The sequence below is a fragment of the Haemaphysalis longicornis genome, unplaced genomic scaffold (genome assembly GCF_048455015.1).
Source record: "Haemaphysalis longicornis isolate Haplotype H1 unplaced genomic scaffold, Haemaphysalis longicornis Haplotype H1 scaffold_2, whole genome shotgun sequence".
Lineage (NCBI taxonomy): Eukaryota > Metazoa > Arthropoda > Arachnida > Ixodida > Ixodidae > Haemaphysalis > Haemaphysalis longicornis.
Window position 1 is genome coordinate 213,021,819 of NW_027526295.1, and position 16,585 is coordinate 213,038,403.

The window sequence follows — 16,585 nt, forward strand, 5'->3', positions numbered from 1 at the left end:
TTTAGATTAGGTTACGTTGCTTTACGGTATAGGTAGAGCTATATAGGGCCAGGCGTGACTTTTTTTTTTTTTGCAAAACGTCGGTGGACGTCGATATAACGGAATACTTATAGTACCGTCGGACGGCACTCTAGACACAGCCTTTTGTTTATCTCAACCTCAAAGGTTGATTTTGTAAAGAATGTTCTCGTCATTATATGTAGTAAAGAGAAAGAATGCCTCAGTAGCCTCGAAGGTAGAATAGTGGCTTTTGGAATGAACATAGCGGGTACGGGCCCCAACAATTCCAATTTTTTTCTAAAGACCCGAGATTGTTTTATTGTAAAATGTTCTCTTAGCTCAATTCTGCACATTCTTTTCTTAAATAAAATTGATTCGTTATGTCTAGATTGTTCGAGAGGTGGAGCGCGGTATATCGTTAGGCATCGCACCGGAAGCCCCGTGCTTGTACCACCTTGCTTGAAATAGAATAGCGTTAGCCTGTATGCAAGTCGAAGTAATTCGCACCAAAATACGAAACAAAAGAAAAGAGACGCACACACATTGTAGCAGCGCAAGTCTGATCAGTATTTTCGGGGTAGCCATAATGCGATCGCCTTCAAAGCACGCAAGCAGACTGAAGTTCCCCGAGGTAATTTTTATGACAATGCGAAAAACGCCCGTACGACTAAATTTCGGCACACATTAAAGATTTTAAGGTTGCCTACATCCCTCTGTGGACCTTCGCTGCGGTACGCCTCACAAGCAAGGTGTACCTTCGTTACGTGAGACTCGAATTTCAACATTTTTAACATATGTCAACGTGAAATGGTCGTAGCCCACTCTAGCTCAGCCTTCCGAGGCCGTGGCTTCATGGTCTTCGCAGCAACCGAATGGGAGCATAAGCACGCGCCCGCCTCGGCTTAAACGCCTCGTAGCGCATGCGCTAAAGCACTTTGGTAAGGTAAACATTTCTCGGGGCACTTAAGTCTACTTTGCATTCTTTTGAAGGTGAAAGTCTGGGTATACGTATGCTTACAACTTCTTTGCTCGAACATCGTATTTGCTTCTCTTCCTCCGCTTTCGTTTCTCTTTTTTTTTTTTCCTGCGCGAATTTCTATGAGCAGTTTCTTTTCTGATACGTGTTTCCACCTCTATATTCGCTTTAGTTTGGCACTGCCTATTATGTAGACCAGACAACAGAATAATGTTCGCTTTATTGTGTTTCCCAGACTGCAGGGTTATGTTCTGTTTTAAGATTATGCTGAACGGGCTCTGTTCGTTGGTTTCCGTGGCGCAGTTGTAGAGCCTTGGGTTTTGGCGCTAACGCCGAGTCCCAGCAGCTTCAAGTTTCCAGCAGCTACGTAGTTTCTTTTTTCGCCAAGTGAATTTTTCGCTGTAACTTGTCCTCAGCCTCACCTCTACGCATTATTTATGCAAATAAGTGTGGATTGGTATCTTTTAGGTTGGTTTAGACGAATAAGGATCAAGTATACCGTGGTATATAACCCTGTGGTCTGGTCCGTGGAATAATGCTGCATAAATTATCCTGTGTTCATCATCATCATCACCCACTGGTCCACAGAAAATGCACTACTGCCCTTTAGATTCTTACCCTGGTATTCTGAGTCCCTCCTCCATTCGAGCTTCCGGTCGAGGAGATCCTTGAAATCGATTTCCCCATGCATAAGCATTGCGGAATTCTCCCCTCAGCCGAGTAGAGGGAGCAAATGTAGTGGAGGAGGAGCTCAGAATACGGCCGTTATTTTGACCACGCAAATTAAGCCACTGGTTCACAGACTGGTACACACCACAGCTTTTTATGGATTCAGAGTTTCTGCGCGGCTACAGTGTTCCCCTGTTCTACAGTGCCATGCCACCACGTTCAGGTGTCACGCGGCGCGCACCATTCTACAACTTTTACGTTTCCAATTCATGGTTTTGTGAATTTTGTGACGCTGGCAAATTATCTACTTAAAGCTGGCGATTGATGGCCAATTCCCCAGGTGGTTATGTTCCACGAAGAAGGGAACCCCGAGAAAAACTTTTGTTCTACCGCTGGCAGCGTCCGGAGATAGCACCCCTGTATACATAAAGAGTAGCGTGCTCTTCATACATACAAAATTATATGTACAATGAGGAAAAATATGTACAATGTTTCTAGCGACGTCGCTTTTGTATGGGATACAGTTGTATGACATACATAATTCGTCACATTTAAATGTGACGCATTTTTCTTATCTTTCGCTGTGACGATACGTTTTTTGTGGGAGATGTCTGAGTAACACCGAATAAATACACAAAATAGTCCGCAGACTGCACATTAGCAGCGCATCGGGCTGCTACTGTGACTCCCGTTCAAATGCCATCGGGTCACACTGTTTTTATTTTGTTATCCTTTTCAGCGGCGGCCATTTTCTTCACGACGGTTCTTCGCAGAATGGGGGACTTCAAGGGGTCCTTAACACGATTTCAAGGGTTGAGATTTTAAGTGCTCTCAGCCTATTTCTGCCGCTACTGCTGAGCGGGGCCGGTCGGCGGTCGGCCCGCATCGAACCGCCATGCGGTCGTGCTCCTCGCGTCCGTCGTGATCGCATCGGCACGTCAGTTTGAGAATAGCAGAAACGAGCGTTAGAATATAGTGTACACTATAGTTTGAAGGCCAGATGGGGGGGTCCCAAACCATGGGCATCGCCAGGACTTTCTCTTGGAGGGGGACAAACGCGTTGAATAGCGGGGGGGGGGGGGGGGGGGCCTTTTTACCCCCTGCCGACGCCCATGTCCCAAACACAACATGCTCACTAGCGACAGTGATTGAAAATTCTGAGCGCGAGGACGCGGGTTCAATTCCCGGCCGCGGCGGCTGCTTTTCTGATGGAGGCGAAAAGAGAAAGCGCCCGTGCGTACGAGACTTCGGCGCACGTGAAAGATCCGCGGGTGGTCCAATTCAATCCGGAGCCCTCCACTACGACGCGCCTCATCGCCTGCGTTGCGTCGGTGCGTTGAACCCTACAACCAATCAATCAATAAATGATCTGGAGTACATGACACACTACCGGTGCAGCCCCTATTAAGAACCGCCGCAGCAGGAGAAGCACGAACTGCATTATGAAAGCGTTATGTCCAACCACCATTCACTGCTCACAATGCAATAGGGACTCATTCATTGCTCACAGTAGTTGTTGGACTAAGTGCAGCATTTCATCTTTGTGCGGCAGTATAGTTAAGTGTCTGAAGGCACTCAAGTGTTAAGTAGTTAAGTGTCTTAACGTAGTAAACTATTGAACTAATATACAAACCAGGCTTACAATATAACCGCCCAGTTCAATCTCGTTTGTTTGTTTGTTTGTTTGTTTGTTTGTTTGTTTGTTTGTTTGTTTGTTTGTTTGTTTGTTTGTTTGTTTGTTTGTTTGTTTGTTTGTTTGTTTGTTTGTTTGTTTAAAGCATGCAAAAAGAATCCATTTACATACCGAATGTTTCGCAACATTGCCCTAAAAAGTTATTGATCGCTTGCACTGACGTCACTGTAGCTGCCATATTGGTACACCGCGTACGCAGTGAAAAACCGTGAACTTATATGCTGTCCTTATTTCCAGCTACGCTGCGAAATGTTAGGACAATGCAGCAGGAAGGGTGGTGCGACGTCTTGTGCAAGCCAGGCATGTTTTTAAAGAGCTTGTCACCGAGCAATAAATAACCCACCTGTTGTGGACCACCCTCCACACACACATAATCTTCCATCATTGCATTTCTACCTACCTTTGATCTTACTTAGCGCCAGTCTGCCTACCTCTCCCGCCACTTCTAACGTAGCTCACGGGGATGCTGGAGTGCCCTTGAATAATATTTGGCCACACGGAAGCTGAACAGGAGATGACCACGGGTTTCTTCCAGCCCGTTAGTCTCCCCGCGCTCGTCTTCACCAGACGTACAACGAGTCCGACGGCAGACAGCAAGAAGGAACGGTTACGCGAGCAAGAAGAGAGCGGCGGCCGACCTACATAAGGTGCCCGCGTCAGCCCCGTCAGCTGCCCGACGTCCTAAGCAGGAAGAACACGGCCGCACAAAGGCCGGCTGCCGCCACGCTGCGCACTCGCTCCGTGAGCGAGTTGGCTTCGTTCCGTCGCTGATGCGGCTCCGCCGCTTGCGGGCTTGTGCCAGGAACCGCTGCTGCTGCACGCTCCTACTCTCGAACTTCCCGCCCAACGCCCTCTCCCCGCACAACCGTCTCCCCCCGAGTGCGTCTGTGCGCGTTGCAGCCTCCAAGGTGGTACACGCTCGCGGCCGCTTCGGCGGTGAAGTCATTCAATCGTCCTCGTCGGCGGAGTAGCTAGCGCGCGACGTCCGAGCCATGCCTGTTCCGCTTGCTCCCGGATGAACGCAGGCCCCTGTTGGAGCGCCCTGACCTCCACCGTCGCGTTCGCCCGTGAATATGGTGAGTTACTCGTGCAGCCCGAATACGGCAATCCGCATCTGCTGGCCTATGTTGCGAGCTTCCGCAGGGCTTACATCTATCAGACCGATTTAAGGCGGTCATAAGTAATAGGTTCTGAGCGAGAGATTTTTTTGAAGCGAAGGCTTTCTTAGTAGGACGGATGGAGTCCTGCGGAAAAGCTAATGCATTTCCCATAGACCGGTTAGTCGACCGAAAAACTCTGATAAGATCTCCAGATACACGACGTGAGCGCGAAACCGGGCGTTTATTTTGTCCAAACGGTACCTTAAAACGCGAAAAAGGAACGGTTCTAATGCATCGATCAAGGACAAGAAGTACGACAGTGTACCTTTATCGCATAAACCTCGTATCGGTATACATTTAGATCGTTCGTTGATGCGTTTACTTAGTGCGCGAAAAATCATCGCATGGGTTCGTTCTTATATAGTTTGCGATTTGGGTCTTTGGAGGTTTGACGATCGATTGAACGCACTTCTAGCGAAGGTTGGACGCACTTTTAGCAAATATTTTGACACCGTTTTGACGTCAAAAGCTTTCGCACTTCTCTAAACTTTCTATCGGAAGGGATGTTAGGACGTTGCGGGACCAATTGCGGGCATGCAAACAGGAACCAAGGCCATTGTAACTGCGCGTTATTTCGCGGAAGTCCCGCGCAGCCTGCGACATCGGCGGCTAATCTATGTCGTGTATGCGAGCGACGTGTTTTCATATTTTCCGCTCGCCAGGGCCGGCATACGTCAGCGAATACTGGCAGCAAACGGCAAAAGTATACGCGCCCACACAAATGCGCTTAGAGACAGTTATACGCCAAATATCGCCGTTCGAGTAACCTGTCTGGCGTCTTAGCTATTTACCCAATTAGCCTAGACTCGCTCCACGACCCCCCCCCCCTTTCATTTTGTAATGTTCGGGGAATTGGTGAAAACCAGTGATGTATGCCTGTGAGTGTGCATGAGCAGAGGGATGAAGGGTCTCTGTCCTCGAAGAGATACCGATCTTCATCCAATACCCCCCACTGGAGATGAGTAGGCCGACAGTTCACTTCCCCCAACGCCCGACATCCTTGCTTTGTTACCAAGCGGCTACATAATGCATTCAGCGTTGAGTAATCTAACTCCTCACGGAAACGCAAGCGGCCTGACAATTTTTTAGCCAATATCAACCTTTTTTTCTTGCCGTTCTTCTGCTTTCCACATTTAATCAACCCTTACCCTATGGTTTACTAGTGTGTCGTTATTAGTCATCGCTGTATAAATTATCTACTAAGTCACTTATGGGTTATCTAGCCCCCACTCTAGCTGACATACTGGTAGGTTACAATAAAAAAATTTCAGCCTGAGAGCGACGCAATCCCTCTCGTCGTATTTTACAACAGGCAATATGAAAATTTCCATCATTAAGGCACCACGCCGGCTGATGCCCCCCCCCCCCTTTTTTTTTTTAAATGTGGTTATTAATTTGACCACTGGTAGCCGATGCATGTTTTTTGAAAATAATCACGTCGTCCTCTCAGAAGCCTGAAGATTTTTTAGCTTTTAGTAAACGTACGTTTTAAGGGAGTAAAAAATTCATATATGTATATAAAACACATAAACACGCGTCGGGATTTGTTCTGATGTAACTTCTTTTTTTCATGAAGAGAAGATGTATCGAAAACTGCTAATATCAGGGTACAGTTCCCCGGGGGTCGGTATTTTTAAACGCCGGTATTTTTGCTTATGAATTTTTGTACCATGTAATCACAGGGCCATAACAATCGCTAAAGCACGGTAATTGTTCTCCTATAGGGCCTTTGCAACGGTGCTTAGTTTCCAGCAGCATAGTTTTGGTTAAAATGCATCTAAGCCATGAATGTACATTCCGACATGTAAGGTTCACAATATTCAGCTCGAACATTTCAGTTGGACTTTGTTATCCTCCCAGTTAATCAGACATCTTTAGATCCCTAATAAGATGCACTCCCAGCAAAAGCTAAATGTCACAGGGTATCTAGTCGTGTATAACGGGACATAGATGCGAGAGTCATGTATTTCATGCAGAGGAATGGAGAATTAGTGCCCAATCGTCGAGGCCGTGTTTGTTCATTTGTATCCGTAACCTCCTTAAGTGGGAAAGAATTCTATAGCTATTTATACCTTTCTATTGCGTATTCAACGAAGTCTGACCAAGCTGTTGTTGAATAAGTATAAGACACGGAAGAACGATGTTGTGTTAGTGCAATGTTAAATCCACAAATTCTGCCATGGCCACCACAGTCAGATATCCGTATACAGGCATCTTAAGCGCCACAGTACGTTTACTGACACTTTATCAAGCGTAAGTCTTGCTAGTCAATATGCGTTTCTTTTTACCATCAGTAGAACATACGCACAACTCGCGTTTCTAACGACCTACCTTATAACGAGCAACGTGCTCTGCGAACAAAAAAAAACTCTCTTTTTTTATTTGCACGACTGACGGCTTTCCTTCAAAAAAAAAAAGTAATAAGATCACTGTTTACTGTTTCTTCCCTCCCGAAGCCGGGCTATGCAGCAGGTTCAACTTCGCATACGATGCTATCTTTTAAGGGACGTTACTTTTTTTTTTTTCGCTAAGCCTCACGATGTATTGCCGCACAAAAGCCTTTCATGGGCCGCTTGTTCTGCACTTATAATGCTGTCAAGGTGTATAGGCTCTAAATGGAGAGGGCGATATTGTCACTTATTATAAATTCAATTCTCTTTCAATAGCAATCAGGATCGATAAAGAAACAGACGAACTACAAGTCAGCCAGGGCTTTGATCTCGCCGCATTTTACCCTCTGACCGCAAGTATAAGATTTTGCAGTCGCCTTGGTGTTGACTAGAGAGAGATAGAGAGAAACACTTTATTTAGCGTTCTGTGCGCTAAGGGTCTGTAGTGGGGGCTGACTAGAGGCTAGAGTCGTTGAACTCATACCAGTGCACATTATTTATTCGGCGTCACCAGCGTTTTGAATGCAAACAACCTGCAAATCTGGTGCATTATCTCATTGCCGAATACGGCAGTAACTTCGCAAAAAATTTTGTGATTCGTGCAGTACTAGCTTCTTTTTACCTCTCCTATAAGAGGCTCCGCTCGATATCTGATTCGTCACCGACGGGATTCGCATTTTGTGGACGCATTCCTCGAGCGAGAAATATAATCTGGGATTATAAAGGACATGCGGAGATATGCCGCAACCGGAAGGCTCTTGCATGGTCTACCTTCTCTTGCCTCCCGTCCTCTGACGCTTGCGCGCGCACGCACCCACGCACACGGGCTGCCCGGACGTCTCGCGGCCTGAACGTAAGTTACAGTGCAATCGCCCCCACAAACATGTCAGGATACGTCTTGCTCGTCATCAGGCATAATTAGCAATGGACATATAAAAATCAATTTTATTACCCCGCGTGCTGCAACCGTGTGCGACTCGAGAAAATAACTCTAAAACGAGTTTTAATGCTAATCTCCTAAAAGCAAATTACAGCGTGTTGGTCTACTACGGCAAAACCGTAATATTATCAAGTTTCGCTACAGAAAAAACAACCACGGGAATAAATTGCTTTAATGCGCTAATTTCATTGGCGGGGTGCACTACTACTACGAGGTGCACCACTACCATCATGGGCAACGCCTCTATACGCAGGAAACCGTGACACACTATCTGCATATGGGCTGTAGCTAGGTTTCACTAATGCTTTCGTAAGGCTTCACTTCCGTTTGAAGTACGCGACCGAAAGGGAAATCCTGTGGCGGTATACGATAGTGTGTGCGAGGTACCCGCAGTACCTGCTTCGAAGTGTGTGATTCAAGGGCCTACAACGTATTCAGAATACTCATAATGGTCAGCGTAATAGCTATCAGATAATTCCACACTAATGGATCCACTTCTCCACAAGAGGATAGAAATAAAACGTATAAGAACGACTGTTTAGCACGCGCAGGTGTAGCTCGTTTATTAAAGCAACTAGAATAGTAACCTGCGGAAGTACCTTGCATAAACAACAATTCAGCAGTATTGACCTAAGTTATATTATTATACAACAAAACTACAGCCAATATGCCTCCCCACATTGCACATAAACGCAAAGACAGCCGTGAAAACAAGACAGGAATAGCGAATTTTTCAAGAATTATCCTCCGCAAATATTTTGCTTTTGGGAACTAAAAAAAATGTAATTTTTTTTTTACTTTTTTGTTTCTGCTTTATTTGCTGAACATTTTTGTGTGCACAAGGGCTTCCATTCTTGAACTTTATTTAATTTGGCTCCATGTTGATTGGAAAACTTTTTTTTTTATTGCATGGAGTGCGACAGTATGCAGTGGGTGGATGTTTATGCTGTATCTTCTTCAGTAAACGTCTACCCAATCCAATCAGAATGATCAGCTCCGTGCTATATATAGACACCGGCCTACCACGTAATGTAAGCCTATTATAGTCTTGTTTTACGGTCTATAGATTTGCTGTGCAGCCCTACTTCGGAGAGGCGATGGCGCTGCCGTCTACAATGACTCCCACCATAACAGCGATGTCGGCAAAAGGAACAGCCTTTGTGCGATTACATCCATGGAGTTCCATTATACAAGAAAAAGAAAACCGGGGCCAGTGTTCACTCGAGGCGTCGTGTACCTCGGTGAAGCGCACAAGTTATAAAGAAGCTATAATATAGTTATAACTTGCCACAAGTAATAAAGAAGCACGAAAGTTGTCTGTGGCTTCAAAAATGAAAACGCAATATCGCTGTTAAAAGACCATTTAAGGTAGTTTTATTGGTATAAAAGCGTAGCTCAAATGATTAATTCGACAATAATTTTTCAAACTTTTTGCAAGACAAAATGTTACCCAAGCTGTTGGCTTTGTAGTCAGGAACGAAAAGAAACCATGTTGCAGGCCAGGTCAAGTAAGAATAGAACACAGTCAGCTGTTGCGACGACTTGAGCGACCGTTTTCCGTTTGGTATATACCAGTGTGGAACTCTGTGATGGCATAGACAGCGACCGCCGTCGGAATAGCGGCGCTTTCGTCAGTATATACTAATGTGAAACTCTATAATGGCATAGGCAGCGACCGCCGTCGAAATAGCGGCGACTTGGGAATCTATAGAGGCATTCCTGCTGCCAATGCCTAAAGCATTCCTTACGTTCTTCACAAACGTTAAGTAGGTCAGCAGAAACGCGCACACGTCAAGATCTCTTCAGTCCGTCCGTTTACCCGTCCTGAATAGGCACGCCGGCCCAGTCACGAGAGGGGCCAACCAACGCGGGTTACGAAGGGGGGGGGGGGGGGGGGAGGGAGGGGGGGAGGTGAGAAAAACAAACCAAGCGAGAAGGGCCAACTTCGCGAGAAGCGATGGATGTTGCAAGGACGGAAAATATGTCGTGCCACGCACGACGAAGGGAAAACGACAAAAAGAAGCAACAAGGGGTGCTTTTAATGAAGCCAACTTAACAGGGGTTAGCGGAGCTAGGGCGAACGCTTGTTTCGCCTGACGAGAGACGCAACGCGCTGTACCAACAGTCCCGGACAAATAAAGCTCAAACAAGGAACTGTGAATCAAACATACAAACAGAGCTATTTCTTCGCAACCCAGTCATTTTTTTTTCCCCTCGGATATGCCGCAAAAATAAATAACTGCAACAGCCAGTACCTTCCTGGCAGAAACCTGCATCAATTTGACCTGCCGGAACAATACCACTCGATTTTTTGTGTTCTGGGTTGTACTTTCGCGTTCGCATTTTATTTGTTTATAACCACATGATACTCTTGGGCCGTGGCACAAAACGTGGGTTCGGTTCTTGGTCGGTGGCGGCTGAGTTTCGCCTGAAGGCGAGGCGTGCTGTAACTCTTATTTTATCAAAACTATCTCAAGATATACCATATTTACTCGACTCTAAGCACCCCGTTTTTTTTTACGATCGCGTTGCCCGAATTGAGGGGGGTGCTTATCGAAAAACTTAAATTTTTTCTCCCGAAAATAGGGGAAAGTGCTTAGAATTTAGGGGAGGGGGGGGTTAGAATCGCAGAAATACGGTATGTCGCAATTGGACGCTAAGATTACTTTATCATTGCGCCGAGTTTCATTTACTTGCCATAATTAGTTCATAGTGAAATTGTAAATGCATCAGAATTCGCCATCCGCTGTCATGTGGGGAATCTACCGGGGGATTGTGGCCAGAGAAAATGGCTGTAACCTTTGTTTTATTGAAACTATCCCGCAGAAAATTATGCGACAGTTCGCCGCTATGCCGACTCTATTATTGCGGCAATTTTCATTTACTTTCACAATTACCTAGTTCATAGAGAAGTTGTAAATGTGAAATTCCCGTCTAAGCTCAACGTATGGGCTAGCTGAACGGTGTTGTGGATCCGGGATCGGGATTACATTTGGGTAGCGTGGCTGGTTTTTCGGAAACGCTGATCAAAGGACCGATCATTGCTGATGAGGGAGAAAACTTTACACAAGTATTTACATTTACATACAGGTTCGGATGCTGTGTATCCAATCGAATCGCACAACGAACAGCGCTCGACGGCGCACAGCACCGCGTTTTTGTTCACAACAAAAGTCCCTAAAGTTCCCCTAGGAAATTCGACTCCAAAATTACTGGTCTAATCACGAACCAACGGTTAAAAAAAAACACATAGGCACCACCTACGCTCGAAGCCGTCCCGAGTGCTTACCCACGTGACCACGAGGGCAAGAAGGCGTTGGCGCCGCTCCGACGTGAAGACCTTAGCACTAGGCACACCTGAGTGCTTGAGTCACATATATCTACCGGATTGCCGACTCCACGGTCCGCGCTGGGGAAGTTGCCTCCTTTGTAGTGCTGCGTCGTCATTCATTCAAAGGGTTTCACGTACAGGGCTGACGCAACGCGCCTTCTCTCTTCAATAGAGTCGTACGCGACACGGGCTGATCCGGGCGCTTGCGACAAGAACACGCTAATTAGCGTCGACGTCCCTTGTCAGCTTAGATATATCGGGTCTCCAACCCGATCAGGACAACGGCTGCCCCATGTTTGTCTTCTAGGAATAAACTCTGTCGTTCCAATTTTCATTGAGCTAACCAACTAAAAAATGATGCTTAGTGGCAAACTAGAAACTAAACGTGTTTCGTTTCGTGCACTCCTTTGGACTGCGCCCCACTAAAGCGTCTTTTGTTTTGTGCACTCGTTAGGCGTGGTTGCCACAGTGCACTCGTTGTGGCAACTACGTCAAAGAAAAAAAATGGGCGGATATCTGCTCCTTTTGTTGCAGATGTCGTCAAAAGACTATAGTCTTTGTCGACATTTGCCAAGTAAATGCCTCCCTTCCCTTTCCCGCCCACCCCTTATGTTGTTCCTTTTGCGTCGCGCTTCTTCCAAGGTGAAGACGCCAAAGGTTTGCTTAAATCATTTTAAATTTCCCGCGTTCCACTGCTCCAAACCGGGTACCTCGATGCCAGCGCTGCCGTACGGCGGAGACGCGCGTGAATTGAGGCGCTCTACTTCAACGTTTATAGAACCGCGTTTCCCTACTCCACGAGTGTTCCAAGAAGAACGTGAAACCTATATAGTGGAACCTGTCGTAGCTGTTTCCGCTTGATTTCTTAAAATGCCGCCAGAAGCTATAGTGGCGCGGGCGACAGCAAGCGACGGAGTGAATTTCTTTTTATGCAGTGGATGTAGTTATTTCATTTCGCAAAAATCAAGCACCTATGATTTTTTATAAAGTAACCCTGTAAATATCGCTTATGTATTGATTTTCTGCCTTATATTTGCGTAATGCGTTGTTCTTATTCAACAATGTTGACAAGTATGAACATTTAAGCGGGACTTAGACGTTAAGATTTGGCTGGGAGCATATAAGACTATCGCGCAGATCTTGTTTCACTTTAGCCGGGTGGCTGAATCGAGTCACCGATAGACAGACAGACAGACAGACAGACAGGCATACAGAAAGACCAACATTTTCCCTTCCAAGTAGGCCAGGAATGACCATCGTCTTTAAAAGAGGACTACGACCACATTGACATCATGGATTGGGGGTGAATTCGGGAGCACAACAGCTTCCCTGGCATTCCACTTTTGCAGACCGTATTAGCCCCTAATTTCTAAACTCGTGGCAGCGGCATTTTCATAAATGTGGCGGCGTTTGGCGGCAAGCCTGCGTAATATACAGATGGGCCGCGAGGCGGCGGCGCAAGCCTCCCGAACTGCTTAACCAAATAAGCAATCGAGTGGTCTAGGACGTTTCGGTGCAGGACGTTTCTGTGTACAGACATGTTGGTGTAAAAACATTTCGCTGCACGGACATTTTTGTGCACGGACTTTTCGGCGAACGAATTAGGGGTGCTTGATTGTTTGAAAGGGCCGCTTTATCTTCATTTACATCGACGGACAACAATCCACTGACTGCATATTTAGATTGAAGCCCTGTTTGGTTTTTGCCAATTTCTTTTTTTAAATTGAGCATTTGGGTGTTTTTGTTTAATACCTCGTTCAGGAAATCTTGTTATGCAGCCAACTGATTAAAGTATTTTGAAGATCTTCTTAATTCACATTAATCTGCATTCGCACGCACATCAGCCGGTGTTTATGATGGTATAATTCATTCAAAAGTTCTATTTTAATAAAAGCACACTCCCGCTATCCACTGAAAGCAGCTCTACAAACACGCGGCTTCCCCCCAAAATACAGAAAGTCTTAAGAGCATTCTGTGGGCTGCGCTGTCATGCTAACATGAATTTACAAATACTGTTGTCACCACTTTTTTTTTTTTTTACGTACACGTCTAGAATATTGTCGCGTTGGTTAGAAGAGTGCAACTCACGAAAACTGCGATGGCTACTCTATCCTCCGTTGTTGGATCCCCGGGTGGTTCCCCTCCTCTACCCTCCCCAAGACTTCATCTGTACTGTCAGGTCTTCTACACAAACCTTCATTTCATGTTTTAACACTTATTTTTCCTATCATCTTAATGGACCTTTTTCCAGTAGCGCTCTGCGCGTGCGCTACTCTCGCTCCCAGCGACCGATCCGGCATTCTTGGGGGCAAAATGTAAACAAAACGACGCTATATTTGATTAGCCAGTTTCAAGCGCCGAGCCAGATATATGTGCTGCTCTGTTTTCTGAGCCCTGAAAGCGGCCGGCCGGTATGCACTACGGCTTCTATCGAAAACATTAGCAGTGGCTTAGCTCGGCTACGCCAGGATATACGTAGCGGGAGCTTAAGTTCAGCTGGTTATTCTTAGGTTTCCTGGTTGTCTAGGATTAGCTGATTATCTTGCTTACTGCTGCTAAAACGATTTCCAATCCAGTCCAGTCCAGTCAAGTCCAGTCCAGTCAAGTCTAATCTAATCTAATCCAGTCCAGTCCAGTCCAGTCCAGTCCAGTCCAGTCCAGTCCAGTCCAGTCCGGTCCGGTCCGGTCCAGTCCAGTCCAGTCCAGTCCAGTCCACTCACTGCTCTTCGCGCATGCGCAGCACGGCTCTCAGGAGCCACGCGAAACGGCTATAAAGTGGCTCCGGCGCGGCGTCAGACTCTGCTACTGCGCAACGGAGACGCACAGCTGGGCACGCACCGGCGCCAGTGCGTCTGCCGTGACTATGATGTCACTCCTCTGGAATGCGCATACTTGCGAATGTGCAGACCCAATTCTCTACACACCCGTACTCCAATTGGATTGGATTTACAATTTAATACAATACAATCCAATTTAATCCAATCCAATCCAATGCTCCTCGCGCTTGCGCAGCACGGCCCTTCAAGGTCCACGCGAAACTGCTCAACCTCGGCCAGTGTAGCTTACGCTACAAAATTTCTCTGCCACCAAAACCATGCATGGCGCCTGGGACGGCTCCCTCAACTGCGCAGTGCAGGCGTAAAAAAGGGAGCTATTCTTCTATAATCCCCCAAGTGTGATTCGGGCGGCCACCGCAAGAGGGCCGCGCTGCTGGAAATTAGGTCCATTCTTCGTCCCACCAGCCAGCCCCTTTCTTGAAGTTTGTGTCTCCCAGATAATTTTTTTCAGTAATGTGAATTTCGGTTTTCCCTGAAAATCGCACAGGGCTAGTGGAGTTCATTGTCTCCGACTCGGGAAACGGAAAAAAAATTGTCCCGGAAAAAAATGGTCCAGGAGAAAATGGTCCCGGAGAAAATGGTCCCAGTGACAATCTCGGAAAAAATGGTCCCATGCTCCAGTCGACGTGTTTCCCTTCGAGTTAGATCTAAACTTTTTTTCCGATTTTGATTTTATCCTTTCGTATTTTAGCTAAACCGTTGAGGAAGAGATGGAATGTTTTAATATTCCTACTAGGGGCAAGAAACGAACGCCTCTAGGTGCTCAAATTTTGAGTTCCAAGTCTATTTTTTTGCTATCAGGTCATCAACACGGAAGCGTAAAAATTATACACATTTTGAGGCGATATCGTGTGTGTGCACGCGTGTTTGAGTTTTTTTTTTTTGTATGTGTGTTTTTTTTTCATTCCCTGTGACCAATTATTGCTATCTACGTTTTTATATAGCAAATAGTTGTGGTACCTTTTTTGACAGGCCTAGCGAAGTTCACGGTATCCGAAGCGTCACTGCATTGATGCAAGAAAAAGCTATACATTATGACTGAGCTCACAGAACCTCTCTAGTGCGCAAAAAGCCACCCAAAAAGCCACTGAGGAAACAATATCGCGAGGAACAAGCATGCTGGCTGCACCCTTCCGAGCACCGCGGTCATACCGACGGCGCCCCATCTGCAGGAATCGCTCCGTCTTCGCCTTCGGTTGCCCCATCGGCCATTAGCTCTTCAACTCGTGCATATCACGGACACCCCAGACATTCCTCCCTTTCTTCCATTATCAGAGAAAAAAAATCAATAGACTGGTTTGGCGCGAACTGGAACAGTCGTTTAAAGTTTTCGGCGTCCTTGGAGAAGCACAAGTGACACCCGCCACCAACGGGGATAGTACCCGGTGCCAGTCCCCCTCTTTAGCGACGCCACGGCAAGTGTGATCGATGGTTAGTTTTTAAGTAGACCAACACCGAAGGCGACGAAGACGAAGTTGGTAAAAAATAATAAAAGGGGAAAGTCCACACGCTTAAGCAAGTTCGTTTTCTTTTCTTTTTTTTTTTCGCGGTGTTTTTTTTTTTTAGGGGGGGGGGGGGTGAGGGATGGACGCGGTAGGAGAGATAGGAATTGAATAAAAGCAGCCGCGCCTTGCAGCGTTGTGTGAAGTGAAATCAAAGCGCCTCAGCAAAGCTTAGATTAAAGGATTGGGGCTGCTTACATGAATTCCAAAATAAATGCAAAGTTGAACGGAAGTAAATTAACGTTATTTTTAACATCTATTACAGAAATGAGGTTTTACGCGCTGATTCTCCGCCTTAGTTTTTTTTTTTTTTTTTTTTGGTCAGTTTCAGTTTATTGTCAAATGTAAAATACATTGTGTAAAAAGACATATACAGGAAGGGGTCCCAGAGTTATATAAAGAGTAATGGGACCTTTTTTTATTCATTGTGCACAACTAAGCAATTAGTAGCAGCCATGAACACGAGTAATACACATACTAAATAAACAGGCTGATGCAGTACTGGCTGCAGTGCGGTCCAAACACTACTCTCGAACGATAAAATCGTACCGTCTGAAGAAATTAAAATATTAAAGCTAAATTCCTAAAATAATGCCTGTGACAACCCCGTCCATCGAAATGTCCGTGCACCGAAATGTCTGCACCGAAACGTCCTGCACCGAACTGTCTTACACAAAAATGTCGGATGCCCGCCAAACAGACGTAGTCAATTTTTTTTTTCTTCATATTGAATGAAAGAAACCGAGGAATATCTCGGGTGTCCATGATATGCGTGACTTGAAGATTCCGGATGGGGCGACATAAGGCGAAGAAAGAGCGATCCCAGGAGAGGGGGGTATAAATGAAGTTATGATTAAATAAAAAAATGTAAATAAAAAAACATGTGCAAAAGAATTCAATCAGGCGGCTGGAAAAGAGTTTTTCCCTGGACGAGGTAATAAACAAAAATATACAAATGTTCACTTTACAAAAAATGCCTGTCAAAAATCAAATACGGCATCAATCTAAAAATGCAATCACTGCGCTAGATTGTTGTCCGTAACCCACGTTATTTGGAAATAAAAATATAACGGGATCCGAATCCACG

General features: G+C 45.9%; 1 protein-coding gene across 1 annotated transcript in view; it reads left to right on the forward strand.

Moving 5' to 3' along the window:
• Positions 1 to 4,098: 4,098 nt before the first annotated feature.
• LOC144169866 (beta-1,3-galactosyltransferase 1-like) overlaps positions 4,099 to 16,585 on the forward strand; it is a 43,789-nt gene continuing 31,302 nt past the window's right edge. Inside the window, exon 1 of the mRNA XM_077699263.1 lies at positions 4,099 to 4,414. Coding sequence (XP_077555389.1) covers positions 4,412 to 4,414 — 3 coding nt within the window. The 5' untranslated portion in view covers positions 4,099 to 4,411. The remainder of the gene's footprint in view (positions 4,415 to 16,585) is intronic.